General features: G+C 52.1%; 1 protein-coding gene across 12 annotated transcripts in view; it reads left to right on the top strand.

The window, feature by feature from the left end:
* PAX2 (paired box 2) overlaps positions 1–12,083 on the top strand; it is a 95,002-nt gene that overhangs the window by 41,960 nt on the left and 40,959 nt on the right. For 9 of the 12 annotated variants that reach the window (XM_066355208.1, XM_066355217.1, XM_066355215.1 and 6 more), the window contains 3 exons: positions 3,826–3,911; positions 5,431–5,550; positions 11,502–11,570. In XM_066355208.1, coding sequence (XP_066211305.1) covers positions 3,826–3,911; positions 5,431–5,550; positions 11,502–11,570 — 275 coding nt within the window. The remainder of the gene's footprint in view (positions 1–3,825; positions 3,912–5,430; positions 5,551–11,501; positions 11,571–12,083) is intronic. The other 3 variants (XM_066355219.1, XM_066355212.1, XM_066355218.1) reach the window with 1 other exon arrangement.

Below are 12,083 nucleotides of genomic sequence, written 5' to 3'. Positions count from 1 at the left end.
CAGTTGCCCCTACCTTAAACACCTTCCCTCCACTCAGCTGCCAGGCCTATGCGCTGGCTTCCACACTTCCCTCTCCCTTCCTTTTCTATAAACTTCTAAAGGCACTCATCGACTTTCACTGCCTCCCTTTCCTCCTGCGAACGTCCTAACTTCTTTTTTGTCCGGCTTCTTCTCTTTGTTGATACTGCTCTCCCCAAGGTCACTAGTAGTCCCCAACATTCCCGAATATATGGCCTTTCTTATTTCTTTTTTTTTTATGTTTTTTTATGTTTTTGTTTTTTTTAATTTTCTGAAGCTGGAAACGGGGAGAGACAGTCAGACAGACTCCCGCATGCGCCTGACCGGGATCCACCCGGCACGCCCACCAGGGGCGAAGCTCTGCCCACTCTGCCCCCCCCCCCCCCCGGGCGTCGCTCTGCCGCGACCAGAGCCACTCTAGCGCCTGGGGCAGAGGCCAAGGAGCCATCCCCAGCGCCCGGGCCATCTTTGCTCCAATGGAGCCTTGGCTGTGGGAGGGGAAGAGAGAGACAGAGAGGCTCACCCATTTTTTTTTTAATTTTTTTTTAATTCATTTTAGAGAGGAGAGAGACAGAATGGGAGAGAGAGAGGAGAGAGAGACAGAGAGAGAAGGTGGGGAGGAGCTGGAAGCATCAACTCCCATATGTGCCTTGACCAGGCAAGCCCAGGGTTTCGAACCGGCGACCTCAGCATTTCCAGGTCGACGCTTTATCCACTGCGCCACCACAGGTCAGGCGAGAGAGACAGAGAGGAAGGAGGGGGGGTGGAGAAGCAAATGGGCGCTTCTTCTATGTGCCCTGGCCGGGAATCGAACCCGGGTCCCCCACACGCCAGGCCGACGCTCTACCGCTGAGCCAACCGGCCAGGGCCTGGCCTTTCTTATTTCTGATTCCCTCCGAGCCTTATGTTGCTGTTGACTCTGTGGATTATGTTCTCCTGGCAAACGTCCTTCTCCGCTGAGTTAGATGACACTGCTGGATCCCAGTTCTGCCATTTCCTGTGTGACCAGTTCTGACCTCTGCAAGGTCAGATTCTTTTCCCCAGTCTCTAAAAGTGGTCCGCTCCTCAGGCCTCTTGGACCTTTCACCGCTTCTTTCCTTGACAATCTCCTAAATCCATACCTGCCGGGCCAGCTAGGGAAAGGGCGTGGTCACCTGGACACTCCTCCACCACTTCAAATGCTGCATGTCTAGAACCAGCATCGCCACCTCCCTTCAAAACCAGTCACCTCCCTGCATCCCTCTTTCTGACAGCGGCACAAACCACCAACTTTTCAGTTAACAGCCTTGGGGTTCTAGATCCATGATTGACTCCAGGTAATTGTCAACTCCTGGCCCCTCTGCCTCCTCATAATGCCTTGCAAATTCTTTTCTTTCTTTCCTGAGATCAGCCTCTCATCGCCTCCTGCCTCTCATTGCTTTACCAGAATCAGTCTGTGTATGTCCCCCCCTAGTTTAGAAATCACCCGTGGCCTAAGAGTCTATAAACCTGGTTCCCATACACTGGGGGGAGGGACGACAAAGTAACAAAAGCATACATTTTTTGAGACTGAATTCTAACTCTAGCTTAACTGGCAGTGTAATCTCCAGTAAGCTTCTTTTTTATTTTATTTTTTTCCAGTAAGCTTCTTAACCTCTGTCAGCTTTGGTTTTCAATCTGCAAGATGAGGAAAATAGGATATACTTTGGAGTTTGTGAGAATTAACAATAGTGTATATAAGCGGTATAAATTGCATATAATATTGGCACATAATAGATGCTCAGTAAGTGGAAAATCACAATTCTCACCACTTCCAAGTTTGCAGCCTTATCTCCTCTTACTCCCTGACATACCTCCCCTGCTCTGGCTGACTGGTCTGGGCATGCGCCCCTAAAACATCGGGCCCAGTTGGCTTCTGTGTTTCGATTCTACCCTCCTCCAGCACCTGCTTATAATGCCGTGCCCTCCACTTCTTTGTTCATCTTAGAATCAGGTTTTTTACTGGGAAAAGAGACCTTAGAGATACTGTAGTCCAAGCTCTTTAGAGCTAAAGAAACTGAGGCCCAGGAAAGTAGAATGATGAGCCCAAAGCTTGTGGCACATAATGGCAGAGTCAGAAGCAGGACTCGGGGTCCCGGCCATGTAACCCAGTGCCCTGTCCACCATCTTCCGTGCCTCTGGTTCCTATATGTTTCTGCATGTTCAGCCCTACTCTGCTTTGAAGAGCTACATAAAGTTTCACCTACTCAGTGACTTCTCTCCCAATTCCCACCTGCAAGGGGGATGATTCTCCCTCTGTGTCCTTTTGGCTCTTAGAGCTTGGCCCCCATGGAGTGACCTAGCTGTCTCTGAGTATGTATCTTCCTCCCCAAACTTAACATCCACCACTCCAGGGTGAAGGGCCTTATTTCTGTTGTCTGGCAGTGCTCAGTAAAAGCTGGTTAGAATGGAGTCCGCTCATGGCTTATGACTTACTTGTGGTTAAGGTGAACTTGAATCACACACACACATCTCCGCGGAGAGGAACTATAGTGTTGGAGAAGTTACTTCCAAGGGCAGCTAATATGACCAGTGAGTGGAAGGGAGCATTCTTTATTTCTGGCCCCAGGGTTGGCCTTTTGTATCATATAGCCCTGGGTCCTTAGGGTCACTGAGAGGCAGCTTACCCCCCAGTCCTGGGATGTTTGACTAACCCCAGAGTGTGCAATAGGCAGGGGGAACACCCGGCTTTTCAACTAGCTGGTAAAGAAGCTGTCATCTAAGTAGGACCTCAGAAAAGAAGGCCATTAGGCCAGTGAACTGGGTAGGGACAGGGCTTTGACTTGTTTCAGAACAGTAAATAGGCTCAAAAAGTTATTCAGGACCTGACATCTGGCAAAGGGACCATGTGCTTATTGGAATATTGGGGACAAAAGGGTCACCTATTGACCCAGCCCTTCCCTGGCTGCTTCTCCTTGGCTCAGTGAATGAGGAAATCTCTTCTCCTCCCTCAACTCTGGAGGTGTGTGGTACAGTCCCAATAGGAAAGCCAGCTCCAAAATGACCTCCAGACTCAGGTAGTCCTGTCCCTAGGAAGAGATTTGCGAGTGATTAAGGAGCGGAGGGTGATGTCCTTGGCTGGTGGCTCAGTGGTAGAGTGTCGGTCCAGTGTGTATATGTCCCAGGTTTGATTCCCAAGACACGGGAGATGGGACCATCTCCACCCTTCTTCTATCCTCTTCTTTCTCCCCCACCCCTCTCCCCCTGCAGCCATGGTTCAGTTGGTTCGAGCACATCGCCCGGGCACTGAGGATGGCTCCATGGAGCCTCTGCCTCAGGTGCTAAAAATAGCTTTGTTGTGAGCATGGCCCCAGATAGGCAGAGCATTGGCCCCAGATGGGAGTCACTAGGCAGATCCCAGTTGGTGCACATGCGGGAGTCTGTCTATCTCCCCTCCTCTCACTTGGAAAAGAAGGGGGGGAATAAAAAGGAGGGGAGGGTGGACAACAAGCCACCTGGTGCAGTCCCACCCTCAGAAAGGGGAAGGATGCTGTGCTTTACTCACTCTGCTGCCCAATCCCTGCTACCAAAACTCAAGCTGCAGTTCTGATGCTGCACACGTGGCAGGACAGCATGCAGATGGCCTCCCCCCAGAGCTGCACTAGGCCGGATCTGCAGGGCAAACAGGAGGGAGAGCTCGGCCTTGCAGCAGTCACCGCGGGCACATGTGCGGAGCGGGAGGGTGAGGAAGGAGCTGATAGTGAGCCCCTCTGGGAGTCTGAGCGAGGCCTGGATCAGTGGGGAAGCGGGGGGCCTGTGATGTGTGACGCTGTTGTGATGCTGTTGCAGGATCATCCGGACCAAAGTTCAGCAGCCTTTCCACCCAACGCCGGACGGGGCTGGCTCCGGAGTGACTGCACCTGGCCACACCATTGGTAAGAGGGCTCAGGGTGGTGGGGAAGCAGAGCCCCACTGGGAGCACTGGGTGCCTAGCTCCACCCCAAAACAATTCTTTCCAACTTGTCCTCTCTCTGAGCTCTGTCTGACCCCTAGGACTCACGGGTCTCCTAGAGAGAGATGAGCTCACTAGCATCCCTCTTTCTCTTTTCCTCTCTTCCCCCTTCTGCTCTCTCTATCTCTCTTCCTCCCCATCTGTATTTCCCATTTGGCTTATCTTCTACTTCTCATTCTCCTCCTTCTCCATCTTTTGTTTTTATCTGATTCTGTCTCCCTACTTGCCCGTCTTTCATTCATATCTACTTTCTTACTCTATTTTTTTTATTTCTAAAATTACTCTCTCTTCGCCCTTCCTCTCCCTTCTTCTCTCTTCCCCCCATCTCTGTCTTTCCCTTTCTCTTTTCTTTTCTTTTTTTTTATATGTGTGACTCTGGGTTTGTTCCCCTCTCTCTCTCTCCCTTTTCATGGCCTGTTTCTCTTGATCTCTTCGTCTCTCTGCCATCCAACTCGGTAACTGTCTGCCTCTCTCCAACCTCATTTACTGAGCCCTGCTCATGGCCTTCCAGAGACATGATCGAGGTCCTACCAGACCACCTGCTAACATTCCTAGCACCCCTCAAACATACAGTCTTCCCTTTGGCCCAAGGGTGCTTTGTACCAGGGCTTAAGGTGCTGGGATGTGATCAAATTTTTCCTGCTGCCCCACTTAGTAGCTGTCACCTTTGCTCTTGAACAGCGAGAAGTAGAATGGCCGGTCCCAGCCCTCTTGCATTGGTAGGACCTGTTGTTTACTAGGCCTGTATTACGGCATGTGCTGGGAAGAAAAGTTTGGCCAGGCTGTACCTGAGTAGATCATTACAGAGTGAATGCATTCACTAGTCTGTGCCCTGAGTGGGACATTAGGAACTTCTTTAGTGATTTCAAGATCAGAAGCAACTGTGAGAGAGGAGCTACGCACTCCTGGTAAATATCAGGACCATTCTCGTGTCTCCTAGAGATTCGGAGACCGATCTTAGAGAGCCACACACTCTAAATCAGGACTGGTCAAGACTCAGCCCAGGACACTAAGAGACAGTGAGCTGGGGTTTGTTGAGAGGGATTTTTCTGGCTCCGGGGATAGGATGAGCTGTGCGGTGAGGCCTCCTAGGAGCAGTGCTCACTACACGATTGCCGAGTCACTTTCTAGATTGAGTCAGCTTTAGTGTCTCTATTCATCTTTAAGGGAGTGAGTTCAAGGGCCCCAGAGAAATCTACAGGTCTGCAGAGAAGGCTTGAGGATGGCTGGTCAGCGCTCAGCCCAGGGCCCAGGGCTGGACAGAGTGAATAGCCTGCTCTATGTGTAGCAATGCCTTCCCCCTTCGACCTCAGGAGAAGAAGGGGAATCTGGGCTCCCCATCCCTCCTTATTTCCTCTGCTTCTCTCTGCCCCCAGCCTTGGGGCTTTGGCCTGTGATCGCAACTGCTATCCTGATGGCATTTCCTCCTTACTCTCGTCCAGTTCCCAGTACGGCCTCCCCTCCTGTTTCCAGCGCCTCCAATGATCCAGTGGGATCCTACTCCATCAACGGGATCCTGGGGATCCCTCGCTCCAATGGCGAGAAGAGGAAACGTGATGAAGGTAGGGAGGAGGGAAGAGGCTTGGCTTCCCTGTGCATGCTTTGTCCTTGGACTCAGAGCTCCGGTTTCGGCCCGGCCTCGCAGCTGCTCTGCTATGAGATCAGTTTTAGTCGCAAAGCCCAGGTCCCCCCACTGCCCTGCTGGCTCCTGGAGAGAGGGAGGCAGGCTGCTGGTGGGGCCATCAGCTTCACCATCTGCTCGGCAGCCTCGGCCGCCTCACCCGCCTCACCTTCCTCTGGGACTCACCCCCGGTAGCCCTGTGGGATGCCAGGAGGAGAAGCATGAACCATGTACCTGGGGAAGGTTCTGAAGGTTGGGGGACATCTGGTCTTGACCTGAGGATAAAAGGCCAACCTGCCTTGTCCTTGCCTGATCCCAACCCATCAGGAGAATGGTGTCACAGCTGACTGCGGTGTCCTTTCTCTGTGACCATGGACACTGGCCCCATTAAAGCCACTCAGGGAGCCGAACATGGGTCCCTCTCTGTGTTCCCCCATGGGAGGAACACCCCTCAGGCTCCTCTCTGGCCTCCCTCATTCCCTGAAATACCTCCTGGCGCAGCCAGCTGCAAGCAGGGCGGTAGGGAGGGGAACACAGAGGAGAAGGACAGGGAACAGGAAGTGAGAGAGGACAGTGGTGGCGATGCGCCTGGGAGAAGGTGTTTTTTCATAAATGTGACATTAGAGGTTCCTTGGTGACCATCTAGTTCTCTTCTGATGCATGAGGCCAGGGCACAGGGCTCACAGGCCCAGGAAAATGGAGATAAGCAGTGCCTAGAACCTGCTTCTAGCCCCAACCTCATGGTCCCTGCTGTGGAGGCAGTGACCTCCTGGCTTAGGGGGGGCGTATGGTTTTAAGGGTATGTACTATGGAATAGGCCAGATCCTCTAAAGATGAGCATCAAGGGTGTGACCACATAGCCCATTAGCCCAGATGGTTCCAATTCATGCCTTCTGTCTCTGCATCTTGGCCAGTCAGCATCTCCTTTTTCTTTCAGAAATGTCCTGCTTAGACGATAAATCACATGGTCATCCCAAGTCTAGATAAGCCCTTGATTGGGGCAGCTTTAGAGGGGAAGGAACAGAGAAAAGGGGCAAAGCTGAGATTCCCTGGGGCCCAGGGAAAAGGGAGCGAGGGTGCCCTGGTCTCCAGCAGAAGGGACAGAGTGTAGGAGAGGCCTGGGTCTGGCAAGACAGTGATGACCTGGTGCTGGCCTCCTTCCAGAAGCCCTAATGGCCTCGTTTCACAGGGAAACAGCTTGTCTGGCTCTATTTCTCCTTCTTCCCAAATATCCAAACCCATTTGGCTGCCACGGCCTTTGCCACTCACTAAATTTCATTGTGGTTGTTTTGGCCACAGCCCCTGATGGGCAGGGGTAGGCTGTGTGAAAAGCCCTCAGTCCCAATTCTCCCTGGGGGTTTCCCACACTCAGGCCTTAGCCAAGCTTCCTGGCCTCCCGAGTGGTTTGGAAGATTCTTCCCCAAACCCAAGGGAGTTTCTCCTTTAACCACCGTCCCTGAAGTTTGTAGAGTGAGGTATGTCCAGGGAGCCAGGCTAGGCCACAGGACCTCCCACCTTTCTCTCCTGTTGTTCTGCAGTTGGACACAAGCTTGCATTTTGCTTCCTGGGCTCCTATGGGCCATGAAGGGAGGCCAGGGGCAAGGAGGCACTGGCACAAGACTGTGACCTGGTTGGCCCAGAACAAAGTGCTCTCCTCTCTGAACAATTGATCGTTTTCATTGTTTCAAGTCAGTTCAATTCAATGAACCCTTCCTGTACGTCAGTCGCAAGAAAGTCTTGGTGCTACAAGATTCCAAAGCAAAACAAGATATGGTTCTTGTCCTTAAGGAGCTTACAGTCTAGTGGGGTGTATAAAACACAGGAGCTCAGGGAGCAGAAAGGCCTGTCAGCTATCTGTGTTGTGGTGGAGGTCTGGGCTGCGGGCCTCGGGAGCTCAGAGGGGGAGAGAGCAAACCCCAGGAAGGGCTGCTCTGTGAGGAGGGGCCTCGGAGATGGGTGAGGGGCATGTTCAAAGACAATGGTAGTGTCAAATTCTATCTGACAGACTCAGCCTTGTGGCCAGAAAGCTCTGTGGTTGAGAAAGGTTTAGGGGTGCTTTGACTGGGATGAAGGGCAGGAAGGGGAGTCCTGGGAAGTCAAGCTAAGTAGATGGGTTAGTGTCACAGATCAGGTCAAGATCAGACCATACAAAGAGTCTGGACTTCTCTGCAGGCGTGAGTAGCCGCAGAAAGTGTCTGAGCAGGATGGGAGAAGGGCAGGGCTGAGTGTGGGAAGTTATCCTCCAGCAGGGGGATGGCAGCAGGGGGATGGCAGCAGGGGGATGGCAGCAGGGGGATGGCAGCAGGGGGATGGCAGCAGGGGGATGGCAGCAGGGGGATGGCAGCAGGGAGATGGCAGCAGGGAGATGGCAGCAGGGGGATGGCAGCAGGGAGATGGCAGCAGGGGGATGGCAGCAGGGGGATGGCAGCAGGGGGATGGCAACAGGGGGATGGCAGCAGGGGGATGGCAGCAGGGGGATGGCAGCAGGGTGATGGCAGCAGGGGGATGGCAGCAGGGGGATGGCAGCAGGGGGATGGCAGCAGGAAGACATCGCAGGAAGCAGTTGAGGTCCTCTAGGTGAGGGACAAAGGGGCCTCCAACTCTCCTCTTCCTGCTCAGACACTTACTTCCTGGGCCTAACTAGGAGGCAGGAAGGACTAGAGACCTTATTTCTTTTGGGAGGTGGGAGGGTTCTCTTGCCTGGACTCTCCCTCCTACTGACCCCCGCAGACTAGATGGAGCTATCCTCTCCCTGCTGGAGGCCAGAGCCTGTGAGTGAAGCCAGTTCTACCTGACCCCTCATCCCCACTCCAAATGCACTTGACCCATCAGATCCAGGTGGGAAGAAAGAGGAAAAGAAAGGCGAGAGCAAAGGCAGACCTTTCACAACTCATCCTCCCCCTCCCCCACCCCCACCCCGGGTGCCTCCAAGCAGCCAGGCCCAGTTTGCATTCGGGAGCAGCTCAGATGATTAAGAACAGGGGAGATAATTATGTGTCAAGATGATGTAGCCCAACTCTGCAGTCGGGCCAAGGTAGCACAGCAGCTGGCAGGCCAGTAGCAGGAGGCGGCCTGGGGCATGGGCTGCACAGACACCCAGGTGTGTCCTTTAGCTGCTGGGCCAGCACTGCAGGTAGAAGAGAAAACTGACTTGAGGCACTGAGCAGTGTTGGGATAGGAACAGGTATAGGTGTCCAGGGACTGAGGGAGCCACAGAACCCTGATGCCCTGCCAGGCTGGCTCTCCTTGGCTCCTCTGACTGTAACATCTCCCCTATAAGTGTCATACCCTGAGAGCAAGCTGTGAGCCTCTCTGTCCTCAAAGAAGCCACTCCTCCTCCTGCCTCTGGTACAGTTCAGCCTATTCTTCAGCTCTAACAATGTCATGGTGGTGGGCATTAGCGAGGACAATCACTGCAGCGTGCGCTGGCGTTATTGGAGACAATCTCAGCAGTAGTTATTGGTGTTCTCAGTGATAATACCCAGAGCATTATTGGCACTGGCACTTGGAATATGGACAGCGTTATTAGTATCTGCAGCAATCATATCTGTGGGGATATTAGTAAAGGGCCGATCAGCTGTGACTCTGGGGAAAAAGAAACTGACAGTGACTGTGAGTCTGCTTGAGACGCCGTCTCAGGCCTTGGCCTTTGGAAGTATGGAAGAATCTCCAGACTTTCCTTTGAGAAATGTGCTAGTCAAGAAGCTTTGACCCTCAACCCCCGAAAGTCTAGGAGCTCCCAGAATGAGACAGGTAGACAGGCCAGTGATAGATGAGGAAGTTATGTCACGAAGCACCCAGAAGACAGTCTGAGAAGGTAAACCCCATTCAGTACGCCGCTAAGAGCTTTACCTCTTTTTGTCTACAATTATGGGTGGGTATATTAGGGTCCTTTGAAGGACACTGCTTCCTTGAATGTTGCTTGCCCTGGCTTATGTGGCTGGAGAATAGAGACTCTTGTATTATTTCAGGCTAAAAAAAAAACCAGTCTTTTGTCTTCACCCTGTTGCTTTAAGCCATGGCCCAAAGTGTTACTTTCCATCAGTGCTGTTGAAACACAGAGCAATTCCATAACTTGTCCAAAAATCCAAATGAAGTCATATGGTCTGAGTGTTAATGTGCGGGACGGGAGGTGTGTTGGTCTCACCCTCTGATGTGTGGGATTACCGGGGGCTGTGATTTTGCATTCCATTAATTAAGTGCACAATGAGTTGTGCAGCTGAGTGGTGCCAACCTGGTGCAGTTGTGCGTTTGCAGGCAGGGCAGCTTGCACGGCTGCAAACGGCTGAGTCCTGTCGCTGCCTTTAATAGCTCCCTTCTGCTTTGGATGGAACCACAACTGGAAGAAGCAGTTTATTTCCTTAGTTAGTTTCCCTCCTAGAGGTCCCCAAGAGTGTTGCTCAGGTTAGCCTTGGAGCAAATGAGAGGATAAAGTCGTGGAAAAAGCACCCTGGTTTAAGGCAGGAGATGGCTGCAGGCCCCCATCAGGAAGGAGGATTTGGGGTGGGGGCCGGCAGGCAGTCCCTGAAGTACTGCATGAAGGGGCAGTGTGGCCCAGTGGGAATGGTGTGAGCTCTGGAGTCAGGCATAGCTGGCTTTGAACCTGAGTGCCTTGTAAGTCACATCATCTCCATCAGCTCAGTCTTCTCCTCTGTAAAGTGGAGATGGTAACAGCACTCACTTCATGAGGACTGTGGAGAGGACCACATGAGAGCATACAGAGTATTGAGCTTATCCATTTCAGAAGATGGGTCACTATGTACCTGAAGAAGAAGGCCTAACTGGCAGGTTTGTTTTGAGAGGAAATAAAATTATGTCAGAAATATACTTCTTTGGGCAGAACTTCCCTAATCTCGGTGCAATCCCTTTTAAGTAGGCAGCTAGGGCAGTAGGGGAAAGATCTCAGCCCCCCTGTGTGATCGGGAGACCCTTGTCCATCTCTGCTTACTCACTGGCTCTGCGGTTAGCCAGCTGGACCACATGTCCTCTCTTAGCATCACAGGCATTTCAGTTGTGTGTAAATAAATACAGGTCCTCCTTCTCTTCTTTCCTTCTTTTTTTAAAAATTTTATTTGTTGATTTTAGAGAGAAGGGAAGGGAGAGAAAGAGAGACAGACAGAAATATTGATCTGTTTTGTACGTGCCCTGACTGGGGATCGAACCGACAACCTTTGCCTAGTGGGACGATGCTCTAGCTAACCGAGCTATCTGGCCAGGGCAGGACTCCCTTCTTTTCTAACATAGAGACATCCCTCCCTCTATTCCCTGCTGTACGTTTCCACCGCCCATGTGTAAGTTTATTTATTTACCTTGGGAAATGTATGTTTGTTTATAGACATATATGTAACTTTTTACATAGTTTATGAAAATGTGAGTATGTGTGTGTGTTTCAGCATTCTGAGATTTTTGGGTGAAAGGGGACGTGGAACACCACGCATTGGATAGTCATGCAGTCTCTGGACAGAAAGTGCATGTTCACCAGAGCCAGTGAGCAAGGGGAGCTCAAGCCAGGCCAGAGTGTGCTAGGGTCTGAGGTCTTGATGCACAGGTGTGCATATAGACTTTTCCCCAAAGTACCCCAAAAGCATCACCCTGCATTCTGTTGGGAAATGGATGGGCTATGTGTACTGAAGCTGCCTCCAGGGGTGGCCTAGGGCCCATGGCACAGGAGGCTGAGCCTGGGAACCCTCACACCCTCAGGCTATGTGGGAGCTGCCACTCAGCACCCTCCTGGGAACCCTCAGACCCTCAGGCTATGTGGGAGCTGCCACTCAGCACCCTCGGACCCTTTGAAAAGGAGCCTGGTCTCCCAATCTCGGCGTCTTGCCCCCATCTTCTACCTGCCTGGCTTTCGGGATCTCTCAGTATCTGTCTGTCTCTCATTTGCTCTAGTCGAGGTATACACTGATCCTGCCCACATTAGAGGAGGTGGAGGTTTGCATCTGGTCTGGACTTTAAGAGGTATGGGGGCCAGAGGGAACATGGTGTGGGGGTCAGGGGAAATAGCTGGGGAGGTGGTTAGAGTCTATTATGAGAGTGGGTTCCTAATGGCCAGTGAGCAGAAAAGGAGGAAGTGGCTCAAGCTTCTGCTGGGAAACCAAGAGGCTAACCGTGTCTCAGGGCCCGATCACTTTCTCTGTGGGCCACTGCTGGGTTTGGGGGCTGAGACCCCAGTGGCCTGGAGGGTCAAGCACTCAGTGGATGGGAGACACTTTTTCCAGTCCTTGGAAAAACAAAGAGCCGATCGGGTAGTAAAACAAAAGCAAAGGAGACCTGGAAGCACCTGACAGCCCTAATTCATCACGGCCCAAGTTTTTTCCTGTGTTCCCATTATATTTGTTTGTAAAAGTGGAAATCAATTTTGAAGGTAATTTTCTGGAAAGAATGGAAGGGAGGTGGGAGGGCCGGATAAGGCAGAGATGGTAAAAGGAAAAATTTAGGCCAGGCACAGCCCAGGGGCAGCTCTTGGCAAGG

This window comes from Saccopteryx leptura, chromosome 13 (genome assembly GCF_036850995.1).
Source record: "Saccopteryx leptura isolate mSacLep1 chromosome 13, mSacLep1_pri_phased_curated, whole genome shotgun sequence".
Classification (NCBI taxonomy): domain Eukaryota; kingdom Metazoa; phylum Chordata; class Mammalia; order Chiroptera; family Emballonuridae; genus Saccopteryx; species Saccopteryx leptura.
Note: the sequence above shows the minus strand (reverse complement) of the source record. Positions and strands in the feature narration are given on the sequence as shown.